At 38.2% G+C, this 14,944-nt stretch overlaps 1 protein-coding gene across 2 annotated transcripts in view; it reads right to left on the bottom strand.

Moving 5' to 3' along the window:
* The window catches only part of LOC122717934 (RNA pseudouridylate synthase domain-containing protein 2), a 173,625-nt gene that overhangs the window by 2,709 nt on the left and 155,972 nt on the right, over positions 1 to 14,944 (bottom strand). For both annotated transcript variants that reach the window (XM_043942476.1, XM_043942477.1), the window contains one exon: positions 3,936 to 4,023. In XM_043942476.1, the coding sequence (XP_043798411.1) occupies positions 3,936 to 4,023 (88 nt within the window). The remainder of the gene's footprint in view (positions 1 to 3,935; positions 4,024 to 14,944) is intronic.

Raw genomic sequence — 14,944 nt, 5'->3', positions numbered from 1 at the left:
GCAATTGATGTATACCACATTGCATCGAGGATTGCAGCATAAATCAAGAAACAGCGTTCATCGTTGACTTAGCCAAATCAACATTCGATCGCGTTAAAATCTACTGCGAATAACATCCCCATAAAAATAACTCGATCCCTTTTAACAATTTTGCGAATCGCAGGTTGGAAAATCGAGGGAAAGTGGGTTGTTGGTTAAAGGGAAATATCAAGAGCGTCTATCTAATAAATCGAAAAAGCCTTGTTTCAGCAATACGTGGATGGAAGGACGTCGATGGATCGATGGAGCGAGGGACTGAGGTGTAAATAGTACATAAACAGGAAGTAGCGGCTCGTAAAGACACGCTGACAGCCGGTCGACAACGAGGGCCTCTCGATTTGCCCGATAATCCTGCTCTTCATCCCTCTCCTCGTCAACCCCTCTTTCTCTCTCTCTCTCTCTCTCTCTCTCTCTCTCTCTCTCTCTCTCTCTCTCTTTCTTGCGCGTACCCTGTCCCTTTGTCACCGACGTATTGTCTGACCCACTCACTGGCAAACCCGGATGTACTCCAGGCGGATATATATCGCGCTTCCACCCCCACTCACCCCCATTTTTCAGGTCAAACTATTTTTTATCACGGTGAGAAGGTTTCGCCGTGGACTTAATTTTTTAAGGCGATTCTTCAGAGTTGGAGGGCAGATTTATCCCTTCTTCTTTTATTATAAATACGAATTTTTGTTTCGAATATTTCGCTCGTGGAAATTTTCCTCCGATTTTATCCCTTTTTCTTTTTTTTCTTGTATTATTGCATATTATTATTCCGATATTTTTTAGGAAATATTTTCCACGGAATGTAACTAACTTCTCCAAAAAAATCAACCCCCTCCCTGAATAATAAACTTCGTTTTCACAAGCATGAAATAACCATCAGTGTTACAACTGTGTGTGCTCATTGAATCCCCGTGTGTGCATCGATTCAACATTTAGCGGCTATGAAGCGGGGAGGGGAGGGGAGGGGAGGGGAGGAGCACGTGTTGAATTCGTAAGCTGTTCGGCAGCGGGGATGGGATCGAAAATGGCGAAAATCTAATGGCGAGGGATCGAGAAGAAAAATAAAACTGGATCCACGGGATCCGTTGTTCCCCTTCCCTCCTCCCCCGCGCGTAATTAAATGATCATTTCGCGGCCGCGAAAATGTTTTTTGCGGTAATTAACCGAACTCCCGCACTGGTAATTAAGCGTCGTTTAATGTTTCCCTCTGGCTTTGATCCACGGATGGAACGGGCAGCAAATTAAACCGGCCGGGAGACAAAAGCAGAGGGAGAGGGAACCGCGAAACCGCGCGTGATGAACCGAGAGATTTCGTTGCGAGCTTCGTTTTACAAGGTTTTTTTTTTTTGTCTTTTTCATTCGTGAATATATACTTTATCGAGCGAAAGTTTGTAAAAAAATTGTTTTTGATAGACAAGTGATTTTTAATCGAACGCTTTGGAAATTAGTTTACTTGGAAATTTTGAAAATATGTGATTCGAGTTTTTTTTTTTTGGTTTTTCAATTGTAATAAAAATTTTTCGATCAAAATATTCTTGAAAAATATCCCAAAAATCCCGATTTCAAATTTCGTGGTAGATGATCGTAAAGTGGAATTTAATTATAGGAAATTTTGAAGAATTTTCAATCTCGATATTAATTTCCTTATTATTTTAAAACTTCGTTAACGCTTTTTCAAAAATGTTGATTGGCAAAGACAACTCGGCGACATTTAGAAGAATAGAAAGTGGACGGGTTGGTAATCATTTTTCTTTTCGAATCACTTTTATCGTCGAGCTATGTGCGCTATTATTGCGAAATCCTTAATGATCCTCCAAATGACATTCTCTCTCTCTGGTTGCCGGCACGAACAATTATCTACGACGATCTACACGATTTCCACAGAATTCCAACAATCGTACCTTCGAGTTGATAATTAATCGCGCATGCTCGATCGTATCGGAGAGATAATTAAGAAAATAAACTATTACACATAATATATTACACATGATTATACGTGTAGTTTTTTTTCCCTTCCTTTTAATTAATAACCCGATTGTACGATCAAATCAAAAGATCAAATCGTTCGTTAACTTGATTATAAAAAAAAAAAAAAAAAAAAAAACGCATCATAATAAATTTATCGAACAAATCGTATATCATCGCTGTTTTAAAATAGTGGAATGATTCATAGATCGGTTGATAAATATATATTTATGTAAAATATATATATATATATTTTTTATTAAATTATATATAAAAAAGGAGGAAAAAAAACGATAATGTTTCCAGACATTTTAAAAAAAGATTAATAAAGATGAGACAACAATGGTGCGAAAGATTGCGTGGAAAAAAATAAAAAAAAGAAAAGAATAAATAAGTGGAAGGAAGGTGAGCGGGAGCACAAAGAAGAACGGAGAGGAAGGAGAGAAAAGGAAGGTTGGTTAAAATGAAAAATAGTCAGCGCGTAAAAATGCATTAGGATATATAATACCGGCGCGATTATTCATAAGCGTTTTGCCACGTCGAAGGCCGTCGAGTTTGTATGAGCACGATGAGTAAAGACAGGCAACAAGGCTGGAGATTAAAGGGGGAAAAAAATTAGAGAAATACACCTGGCACTGTTTGCGTGCGGTTAATTGCGACTTAAAAAAAAAAAAAAGGAAGAAAAAAAAACGGAACTTACCATGACACGGTAAAGAAGGAAGGAAAGAAAGAAAGAAAGATAAAAGACGCGTTGAGAAAGAAGAGAAACACGTGCGGAGAGTATATATGCACGAGAACGACGATTGAACGCTTCCTTCTTTTTTTTTTCTTTCAAATCGTCAATTATTGACGACTCTATCTACGATTATTAATCATCTTTAAAATACACGCACAATAATTCGAGGCTTCGAAAAATACTTTCGATAATTTTTAAAAATTCTCCTCGGAATGAAAATTTACCGATAAGATAGTTTTTTTTTTTTCTTGGAATCGAGATTTTTCTCACATTAATTATTTATTCAATTTGGACGGACTTTAATCGAAACGTTACTCGAACAAGGATAAGATTGATTAAGAAAAAATTTACGAAAATTCGAGGGGAACGAAGCGCCTCCTCTTCTTCCCTCCCTCCCCCCCCCCCAATTGCGCAACGCGTTCGACGAGATATCGCGAAATTAGGCGAAGGTATTCCAGCGAGTAATCTGGGCTGGCACAGCCGTGAGCGAGATCAGAACGACAAACAAACGCGGATTCATTCGGATTGATCGCGCGGCGAAGGCTTCGGGCCAAAAATAATCGGCCTGGGCCGCAGGAAGCGTAATACGGCCTAGCGAACAATCGTCGTCGTCGTCGTCGTCGTCGTCGTCGTCGTCGTCGTCGTCGTCGACAATCGCGATAGCACAACCGAAGAGAGAAACAGGCGTGGGCAATACACAGGGTGGTTTTTTTTCCCGTTCCAACCCCTCTTTTTTTTCTTTTTGCAAGATCAGAAATTTTAAAAATTGAAAGTGGCGAGAAGGTGGTGTCGACAACTCTCTCTCTCTCTCTCTCTCTTTCTCTCATTCTTTCCCTCTCTCTCTCTCTCTCTCTCTCTGTGAAACGTTGCAACGTGTGTACTTTTGTAATTTAAAAGAGCAAGCAAAAAGTATTGAAAAAGTGATTGATTGGGAGAGACTGGTTAAAAATAATAATAGCGACCCCCTTTTTTGACGGTCGTCTTGATGACTTATATATACATACATACATATATATATATACATATACATATACATATACATACATATATATATATATATATATATATATAAGTTGAGAACCACCGGGGTACATGCACGCGCCTGTTTCCCTTTTCTAAAACATTTTTTTTCTTTATCTTTATTTTTTAATTTTTATATTCTTTTTTTTTTTTGGCAGTACAGTTCTGGCAGTACACCACTTACAGGGATGGAGGCGGGCTTGTTGACCACGACGACGTCCTCGTCCATGTGTATCACCGTGATCGGCTCCGAGGTGACAGGCACCTCGTGTCTGCAACACACCAATCGCAACCAGCTTAACGTGGCTTTGTTCCTCTTGCTACCGTTCACTCTATCTTTCTCTCACCCACGCACGCACAGAGACAAGCTTCGTTCATCCGTGTGTCGTCCAAGTTAAGGATTAGGGTGTAGGGGTAGTTTCTTTGGGGGAGGGGGGAAGGATGTAGCGTGGATCGTGTGTGGAGTTTTTTTTCTTTTTTTTTTTGAGATAATTGCTGTGAATGAACACTCTTCTTCTCTACTCTCGGTATAGACATAGATAAATTTGGAATTTTCTTTTTTTTTGTCACTCGAGAAAAATTGCAACTTTTTGTTTTGCGGTGTATGCGATGACGAGGTTTATCTTTTTCTTCTTTTTTTTTTTTTTTTCCGCGAAATGGGAAATAAATTTGGATAAACGAAGCTCGTGCAATTAAGAATGAGACAAGAGAAGGATTGATAACGATTCAAGGAGAAGATGTTCGAACATGTCGTTTCCAATCAATATAGCGTTGAACGTGCATTTCTCTTTTCTTGTCGAATTGTTAACCTCGAAACACGTGCTCATGCGGTTTCTTCTTTTATATTTTTATAATTTTGAAAAAACAGAAAAGAAAAATGATAATGAAAAATCTTCCGTAGTAGTATTATCTTTCCAGATAAGATCGAACCTTATAATACATCACTCAAAGAGGACAACACGAAGGAAAATGATCTTTTGTTAAATACGTTACCTTCCGTAATACACTCTCTCCATTCTTTCTTCTCTCTCCAACGTTCTCTCATTTCGAACATTTTCAAACATATCTCCTTTTATGAATAAGATTCTTGAGGAATTAAACTTTCTATTATGCTTAATCGTTTCCATCTCTCAAAAATTCCCTAAAACCTAAAAACAATTTTACCAATTTTACCCTTCTCCCCTCCCCAAATTCCAAAACGCTTTCCAAAAAAAAAAACATGCCCAGAACCTTTCCTCAAACAATTCCAAATCCTCCCTCCGCGTGTTAAAACACATTATCATTCCTCGAGACCCCATCCAGAACAGGAAGCAACCCCCCTCTCGACGGGAGGGAGAGTATTCCTTTACCGGGCGTTAAGCTTAAACAGGTTGTAATGGCGGCGCGCGAAGTGGATGGAAGAAAGACGGCACAAAGAGAGACGGGCGCGCGACAGCGACGATGCCGCGAAGAAACGGGAGAGGGGAGGGGGGAGGATGGACGACAGGTGGCTCCGCGCTCTTCTCTCTCGTTGCACGCTCCCGTTCTCGAGCGTACGCGACTCCAATTACACGTTCCATCTGCCTAATGCGTTCCGTGAAACTGCACCAGTCGTCGTCGTCATTCTTTCCAGACAATAAGGAACCACCAACCGAGCTCTCCTCACCCGCCAAGCGAATTCTCCTTCTGCAAATTTTCCAATGCTTTCTGCACTTCGTTCTTCTGCGCCCCCTCTCTTTCGCTTTTTCCACGCCACATCTTTTCCTTCTTCCTTTTATCGCGTCGTCGCTGTGTTTCCATCCACTCTCCGTCGACGAGGGAAAGTATTGTTGCGGGAGAAACACCCTCTCTCTCTCTCTCTCTCTCTCTCTCTATCTCTGACAGTCGGCTCTTTTGAATAATTCAATTCGAGTCTAAGGGTAATTTCTAAGGGAGGCTTCTCGAGATGATTCTCGGCCTCCTAAGGCGGCTAAGAGATATTTCGATCGAGATTTCGAATTCGACAGGGTTCATTTCGAATAAAGAATTCTCTATTCTATCTTTTCTACTTTTCGATGTCTCAGAGTTGGAAAAATCCTTTTCTTTTTTATTATCGAAATGAAATATTGTAATATTGCGATTAGAGAAAGAAGACAAAGGTTTCTTTTAGAACTTTCCATCGACGGTGAAGCAAAGAGTACCAAGCTTTAAATGATTAAAAGTTGGAGAAGCAAAGAGATCGATCCTCGATACGTCTTTCTTTTTAGATATCTTCGAATAAAGAGAAGAGGGTTTGCTCGGATTTAATCGGAACTTTCGGATGCTCGGTAACTTTATTTTAAGAAGCCTACCTTGAAATACTACATTTCCCCAATTTTCTCGAGAAACAAAATTCCAATTATAACACAATTGCAATTTTAAAGATAAAATCTATCCTGTATATCAATATCATTAATCAAATCGATCGAAGAGGATTCTTTATTAAAAATTAAAAAGTCCATTCCCTTCTCTTCCACGTGCCGCAAAGCGAAATGGATCCGGCTAACATTCAAAAGAAGAGGGGGAGCAAAAAGACGGTCCATTAATCCTCTCGTCATTTTTAATCGGGCCTTTGGATTACTCCTCCGTTTTCCATCGAGGCATCCAGGCCAATTAACCACGCTTGCTTCCTTAATGACCCTTTGGAAGAAAGACCAAACTTCACCCTCTTTTTCCACCCCCAAAAACATTTGTTGGAAACCTCTGCGTGAAATTTTAAAAATTACGAGACAGGTGCGTTGCACTGACCGATTGGAAAACTTGCTGGAAAAGCTTCGAGGAAAAGGGGGTAAATTTAATAATTATGACGCATTTATTTCATTCGGATTTTTGGGGAAAAAGAGCAAGTTCGAGGAAAAGGAGAAAATTATAGTAGATCCAGCCAAAAAGAATTAATCCTACTGTTAAAATGAGGCGACAAAATGGAAGGAAAGAATAAACTAAGGAATATTTTATTAAATATTTACGAAAAAATTCAAGAATTTATATGCTTCCACCATTTCTATCGCAAACAAATCTTCTTTCAATCTCGCGAAACTTTTCTTCGATCGAAGAAGAAGAAGAAGAAGAAGAAGAAGAAGTAGAAGTCGCTCGCCTGGCCCGATCCAGCTTTTGGCTTTATTTCAGAAGGGAGAGAGATCGGTCTTATTTATTATCCTTCCCCGCTTAATTTAGCGTCATAGTGGATACGCGTGACGGAAACTGACGGCCGTTAAAACAAACGCTATAGGACAATGTCCGTATCGGATCGAATGTTCATGCACGTCCACCTCTTGTGCCTTACGTAACGCGGAATCAAACCGTTTGTTATAAATAATTTTGGGATTCCTCGTCCTAGAACCGGGGAACAACAGGGGGAAAATGAGATCACGTGTTTTAAAAATATTCCTTCTTGCGGCGGTACAGAGAAAATATTTTGTTATTCTAGAACGTTTCTTCAACAATTTTTAACAATTTTTTTTTTTTTTTTTTTTTTTTTTTTTAATAACGAATATTACTTCGTTTCAATCCTTTACGATCGGAATGAAAATTTTTTTGATCGAAATAAAAATAAAAACGATTGCTCGAATTTAATTTTGTTTCAAATACATTTGCCGAATATTAATATAAATATTCTCGGTTTAAGGGTTCAAGGTTTTTAGAGCGGAGGAAGAGGAGGGGGACGCGATTTCTGGCTTACAAACGACGCCCCAACTCCCCTCCTCCCGAGACTCGACCTACCACTGTAGATAAGACCGCAGAGCTTCCCTTATCTCGCCAAGTCCCCCCCCCTCCCCTAGTTATCCAAGTCGAACGAGTCCTTTCGGATCCGAGTTACGATTGAACTAATCGAACGAATCCGCTCGGCGGTTGCGGGTTTGTCGTCAAGATTTAGGGAGCCGTGCACTTCGTTAAAAATTTGGCCCGAGAGGAAGCGAGAGAAATCGAACAAATTATTTTTTTTTTTTTAAATTTACTAAACTTGGAGAAATGATACATCGATGAATTTTTGACTCGAATGACGATTTGATGATTTTCTATAAAAAGAGAAAAGAAAATAAAGTAAAGATTCAGAAAAGAAGAAATTTCATTTTGGCGCACCACGGAACCGATCCGTTTCCTGGTACAAACCAGCGTCTCGATTTATTTCGGGAGCTAGGCGGACAAACGCGGAATTACGAAAATGCTTTCGCGCTCAGGGACGAGGTTCGACCGACAATTAGAGGCGGCCGTCTCTTCCGAGATCGCGAATAATTGGCCGACGATGGCCACCGATCATCGTGGAAAGATTTTAGGGAAGCCACTCGTCGCCCTCTTTCCACTGGCGCGAAACAAATTCAGGGACGAGACGTTTCAAAGATTTTTTCCAAGCTTAAAACTTGGTATATATGATCTCGATGATCTTTTTTTTTTTTTTTTTGTTTTTATACCTTTGAAAATTCGCAAGATATCTTTGAAGGAACGAGATATAAAAATATCTCGATGAATAAAAATGGAAGATAAAATGGAGTTTAGATAATAAAGATTAGCCTTATACCTCGGATTATACTACGTTTTGCATTTTTCTGCATATCCTGCATACACTTTTTTTCTACCTTCAAATTTTGCATAAATGCATAAACATCCGCAGTCGGGTTATAAGGAATTCAAGTTGTAGATAAAAGCGAGACAGTTCTATCTCTGTCGTACCGCCGCTTCATTATATCTCTCTATCTCCCTTCGTCCGAACTTCGATGCGTAACTCGATAAATAAAAGGCTAATTTTTGCACGTCGCAATACTAGTTTTATCAATTATTCAAAGATACGTATTTTCAATTTTATTATTAAAATTTATTAAATTGCCTATAGCAATAATAACTCCAATTCTACTTTCTTTTTTAATTTTAATTCATCAACTTTGATTACAGCTGGATGAAATTGCAATAATTGATTTTATATCATACTATTATTAAACATTATTTCTTCTGAAACAACAATCTGTCTCGTGAATATACATAACGAATATATAATACGTATATAAAAATTAACAGAAGAAGAAGAAGAAACAAAAAAAAAAAAAAAAAAAAAAAAAAAAAAAAAAAAAAAAAGAAATCGACGATTCGATTCATCCCCACGATTTATCGACGATTCGTGATACCGTATGGATGGATCTGTGTGAAACAGCGATGCATATTTCATCGGGGATGCGTGTCACGTCGGTATGCGACCCGCGTTAAATTTGGAAGGTGGAAGGCGTAGTCGCAACGCGGCGAGTGTTGCACTTTTCAAATGTCAGCCGTCGCGACGGCACATGCGGATCTAATGCTCCTCCTCCTCCTCCTCCTCCTCCATGGAAATTCTACCAAATTTCTATCGTCGACGTATCCATTAGAATCCGATGAATCCGAACGAATCTTCTCGATCAGTTTTAATTCCTTTTTCGTGGAAAAACAATTCCCACGAACAATCGACGAAAAATCGTCTCGAATAATAATTAACTGGAAGAATAATTTTTCCGAGCAAACAAGAGCTCTTATGTAATGTAAATAATTTTACAAATCGTGAATTTTTAGAAAACAAAAGTAAAAAGGGAAACACTTGTTAAAACCTCTATCCGAGTCTAACCTCGAAAACGCGGGAGGAGAAGAGCGTTAGTTCCGCTCCTGCTCGCCAGAGGGCTACCGATCCTACGTCGACCTCCGTTCCTACGTGTCCCTGGTGACACGGGAAATTGGTTAGGATGATTCGATTAGCTGGAAGCGGTTCGAGCGATCCGCTTCCGCGTCGTGGCAATTTCGAGAGAACCGAACATATATATATATAATATATAATATAACCGAATATATATATATATATAATAATATATATACAATATAATATAATATAATATAATATAATATATATAATATAACCGAACACGTTTCTTCGGTTATATTAGAAACGCATTTAACCGTTTTAAACGAAACTTACGAATCAACTACTCCCAACGATTAATTCAACGCTATTTATGCCGCGTTTCCACAATCGAAATGGAGACAAAAGCGATACTCGACAATGAAAAAAAAGAAAAAAAACGTTTTCGTTAAATTCCATCGATCGAAAGCCACTCGAAGAGAAAGAGAGAGAGAGAGAGAGAGAGAGAGAATACGTTCGCATGAGAATAAAACCAGCTCTCGAACGAGGTGGGTTTCGATTAACTTATTCCACCGAGTAGAGGATATAAAAGGAGGGGGAAATAAAGGGGAAATTCGGTTCGGATACGCGGAATAGGGGAGGAAACGGAGGTCTCCTCCGTTCGATTATTCCTTCCCTTCTTATCGACGTTTTATTATCCTCGAGGGCGCTCGAGTAGAGTTTAACGAGATCAACCATGATGGCGCACCGAAAAGCTGCGATCGTTCGTGGCGTAATGGATAATTGGAGGAGCGGTTCTTTTTTTTTTTTTTTTTTTTTTTTNNTTTTTTTTTTTTTTTTTTTTTTTTCCCCGTAATCGAGTCGGATAAAGGATCCAGAAGGAGGGGAACGATTAAACGCACGCCAAGCTCGAAGATTGGAAAGGACAAAGGAGGAATAATTGATAATCGATTGCTTTGATCGAGGAGGGGAAATGAGATTATTAACAGTTTTTGCGATTTGTGTTCTCGACACTCGCCACATCCTCCTGTTTCTTTTTTTTACGTAATAAGAACACGTTTGATATAATTTTAAAAGTCTATCTTTTCCTCTGCGACTCTGAGAATACACTTATCGCGAAACCACGTTAGTCAGGTTTAATGCTGGAGAATAAAATTCTGCGATAACGCGTGTATACACGTTACAGAGTGGAGAGGAGATAAGAAATCTGGTTATTCCTGGAGAAACGAAGACAAAGGAAAGTGTGTGGGCGGAAAGTCGAACGGAAACAGGTGTACTTGTTGCTTCGAAATTGACACAAGATCGGTGACAATGTTTGGCTGGGGGTTGGCTGCCAAGAAATACGACCGTCTATCGACGTTTCTCCTTCGCAGGAAGACGAAGGAGGAGGAGGGAAAGGAGGAGAGAACTTGCTCGTGGCCATGATATCTTCGCCTGTTACGGAAGTGAACTTGTTGCTGAATTTGGCAGCCGTCTCTGGAACTCGCGGAGAGGAGAAAGCCAGTTGTTGCCTCATCCGCCAACCAAAGCCTTCAAATTTATGCGCCCACGTATAATTCCACCGACTGGAAATTCGAGAAATGCCCCGAGAATGGTAATGCGACTCGGTAATTTATCCGACAGAATCTGCCCCAATTCCTTTCGAGTGGGGCCTCTCGCTAACAGCTAAACGAGTTCAAACAGCTTCACGGTTAAACTTTCTTTGTTGTTGTTACCTTCCTCGAGAGCAAGCTCCTTTCCCTTTCCTTTTTTTGGAATTATTATTATTTCTTTTAATTATATATACGATTATATATACGATCAGAAAGTTTGATTTTTCAAAATCATCGCTCAACCATCGAATACGCTTGCTTCTTGGATCCAGTAGGGAAGAATCAGAAAGCGAGCAATTTTCGAAACAAACGGTCGAAAGAGAGAAGGGTGGAGGATTCATTCTTCGCCGAGGCCTTCCTTTCTCGGCCATTTCCTTTTGTCGGCTCGATACATCGTGGCCGCACTCTCGTTCCCCCATTTTCTTCGTGTTCACGAGAGAGAGAGAGAGAGAGAGAGAGAGAGAAGGGGGACGGGACAATGGGTCCCGTAATTCCCGACGATGGAAGGAAAACCGGTGGAAATCGAAGGAGCGTGGCACAAAAGCTTGACTTGACCGGAACAGTCAAGGAGAAACTGCCTCGCGGAACAGCCACGAAACGAAACGAAACGAAACGAAAGCTCTACTTTTTTTTAACGTTTGGAGGGAAAAAATGGAGGTGGAAAAAAGGGAGAGGAAGAAAAGAAGAAGCTAGTCTTTCGAGTTCCCTTTGTGAACGAGATGCCCCTTTGTGCTCGTTTTGATTCTCTCCAACTGAAGAAATCGCGGAGATACCGGGCAATCTCTGCTCAAGGAAGAACGTAAATACGGAAGAAATTGTACGCCGGAAGTCGCAGATCCCCAAACAAGATCCCTCTTTGAATTTCGAGCGATTAACCTTTCGCTTTTTAATATTGTACCATGCTTAGACAGCGATATATATATATATATACATTTGAGATATATCTCTTTGATGGAAGAGGATCTATCGAAATTTTTTGGGCCGAGTAGACTCTAGCAAGCATTTTCAAGAAGAAAGAGAACATTTTGCTCGCCGGCGAAAAAGAGATTGATGAACTCTCAGCCGTGCTGAAAGTTGACCTCGAGTTGATGAGACGGCAAAGATGCAATTCTTTCGTTTACCACCGGTTCAGGATTCAAGACGAATTCATGTTAAAATATAATAATAAAATAATAAAATGAGATATATTCAATATTTCCTGTTAAAATCTTTTAAGGCAAATTACACGAGCGGGCCCCGAATTATTTCGGGGAAAATTTCGATCCCAACGATTAACCAACCAACCCTTAACTCGATCAAGGACGAGGGCGAGTTTAGCGGAGGATCGATCCCGAAGGCGAGGTTGGTTGGTGCGTGCACCCCGCTGCGTGAGCCGAGGAGGAAGGTCTCGAGAAAGGCTCGAGATCGTCGCGGATAATCCACGGACGAACCGTGTGGAGAGGGGGTTGTTTCTCCCCTCGCCTCGAAAACGCTCGCTGATATCATCGGTTGCACATCGGTCAGAGGTAATAAATCAACCTGTCGCCGGGATTCCCCCTCGACACCGTTCCGCGCGCCTGCTCGACTTGGGGGGGCGGAACACGACACGCGGCCAACTTGCTTCCATCTTTGAGGATTAACCACCGACGCGAGGCAGGTTCGTTAAGCAAGCTGTTACGTCACCTCGTTTCGTTCGAGAAACGGAGATTTCGTTGTAATCCTCTTCGAGTTGAAGAAGAGAGGGTAAGAAGAAGGGGGAGGGGGTGGACGAGTTTTGGAACAAGTTTCGAAGATGGTGGTGGCTCGGGTTGGTGGAATAATCGAATAATTATTTTAGCACGAGGTGGGTAAGGAAATTATTTTCTCTTGGTTTTCCCAGTTTTGGTTTAGATTATTGCAATAGCTTGATTCCTCTTCTCTCTATTGTCGTCTATTTGCTTATTGGCAAATAGTAAAGAGGATGGAAATATAATATAGGATTTTAAATTTTAGGTGTATTATTAGTTAATGATGATGGAATAATTGTCGAATAATTGTCAAGGGACAAAGTGGATAAGGAAATTATTTTCTCTTGGTTTTCCCAGTTTTGGTTTAGATTATTGCAATAGCTTGATTCCTCTTCTCTCTATTGTCGTCTATTTGCTTATTGGCAAATGACAAAGAGAATGGAAATATAAGAATTTTAAATTTTAAGTATATAAATATATTATATATATTATATATATTAATATCAATATATTAAATATGATATTAAATTTTAAGTATATTATCAGTTAATGATGATGCAATAATTGTCGAATAATTGTTGAGGGATGAGATGGATAAGAAAATTATTTTCCCTGGTTTTCCCAGATTTGGTTTAAATTATTGCAATAATTTGATGATTCCTTCTCTTTATTGTTATCTATTTCATTGACAAATAGTAAAGGGGATGGAAATATAAGGATTTTAAATATTTGTAATTGTCGAATAATTGTTGAGGGATGAGATGGATAAGAAAATTATTTTTCTTGGTTTTCCCAGATTTAGTTTAAATTATTGCAATAATTTGATGATTCCTTCTCTCTATTGTCATCTATTTCATTGGCAAAGGGAATGGAAATATAAGGATTTTAAATATTTGTAATTGTCGAATAATTGTTAAGGGATGAGATGGATAAGAAAATTATTTTCCCTGGTTTTCCCAGTTTTAGTTTAGATTATTGCAATAGCTTCCTCTTCTCTCTATTATCGTCTATTTCATTGGCAAATAATAAAGAGAATGGAAATATAAGGATTTTAAATTTTAGGTATTATTAGTTAATGATGGTGGAATAATTTGATGTAATTCCTCTTTATTGTCAACTATTTTCTCATTGGCAAATAATAAAGAGGATGGAAATATAAGGATTTTAAATTTTAGGTGTATTATTAGTTAATGATGATGGAATAATTATTTATATGGTCAATTATTTGCTCATTGACAAATAATAAAGAGGATGGAAATATAAGAATTTTAAATTTTAGGTATTATTAATATATATTTTATATATTTTTATATTATATATATATATATATATTAGGTACTATTAATATATAATAATTATAGTCAATGATGGTGGAATAATTTGATGTGATTCCTCTTTATTGTGAGGATGGAAATATAAGAATTTTAAATTTTAAGTATATTATCAGTTAATGATGATGGAATAATTGTCGAATAATTGTTGAGGGATGAGATGAATAAGGAAATTATTTTCCCAATTTTAGTTTAGATTATTGCAATAGCTTGATTCATCTTCTCTCTATTGTCATCTATTTCATTGGCAAATAATAAATTATTAATATATATTTTATATATTTTTATATATTTTTATATTATATATATATTTTAAATATTATTAATATATAATAATTATAGTTAATGATGGTGGGATAATTTGATGTGATCCCTCTTTATTGTCAATTATTTGCTCATTGGCAAATAATAAAGAGGATGGAAATATAAGGATTTTAAATTTTAGGTGTATTATTAATTAATGATGATGGAATAATTGTCGAATAATTGTTGAGGGATGAGATGGATAAGGAAATTATTTTGCCTGGTTTATTTTCCCAGTTTTAGTTTAAATTATTGCAATAGCTTGATTCCTCTTCTCTCTATTATCGTTTATTTCAATAGCAAATAGTAAAGGGGATGGAAATATAAGAATTTTAAATTTTAGGTCGTGTATTATCGGTTAATGATGGTGGAATAATTTAATTCCTCTTCTCTTTATTATCAATTATTTGCTCATTGGCAAATAATAAAGGGGATAGAAATGTAAGGATTTTAAATTTTAAGTCGTGTATTAATGATGATGGAATAATTGGATCATAAGAAAATTACACACAAGTTTGGTGTGATTCCTCTTCTCTCTATTTCATTGGAAAATAGTAAAGGGGATGGAAATATAAGGATTTTAAATTTTAAATCGTGTATTATGGGCTAATGAAGAAGGATTGCTGTGACGTATTTTCTTTATCTCGATTTTTATTCAGTTGCTTGTCAGT

The sequence above is a fragment of the Apis laboriosa genome, unplaced genomic scaffold (assembly GCF_014066325.1).
Source record: "Apis laboriosa isolate Shangri-la unplaced genomic scaffold, ASM1406632v1 scaffold5_cov152, whole genome shotgun sequence".
NCBI lineage: Eukaryota > Metazoa > Arthropoda > Insecta > Hymenoptera > Apidae > Apis > Apis laboriosa.
Note: the sequence above shows the minus strand (reverse complement) of the source record. Positions and strands in the feature narration are given on the sequence as shown.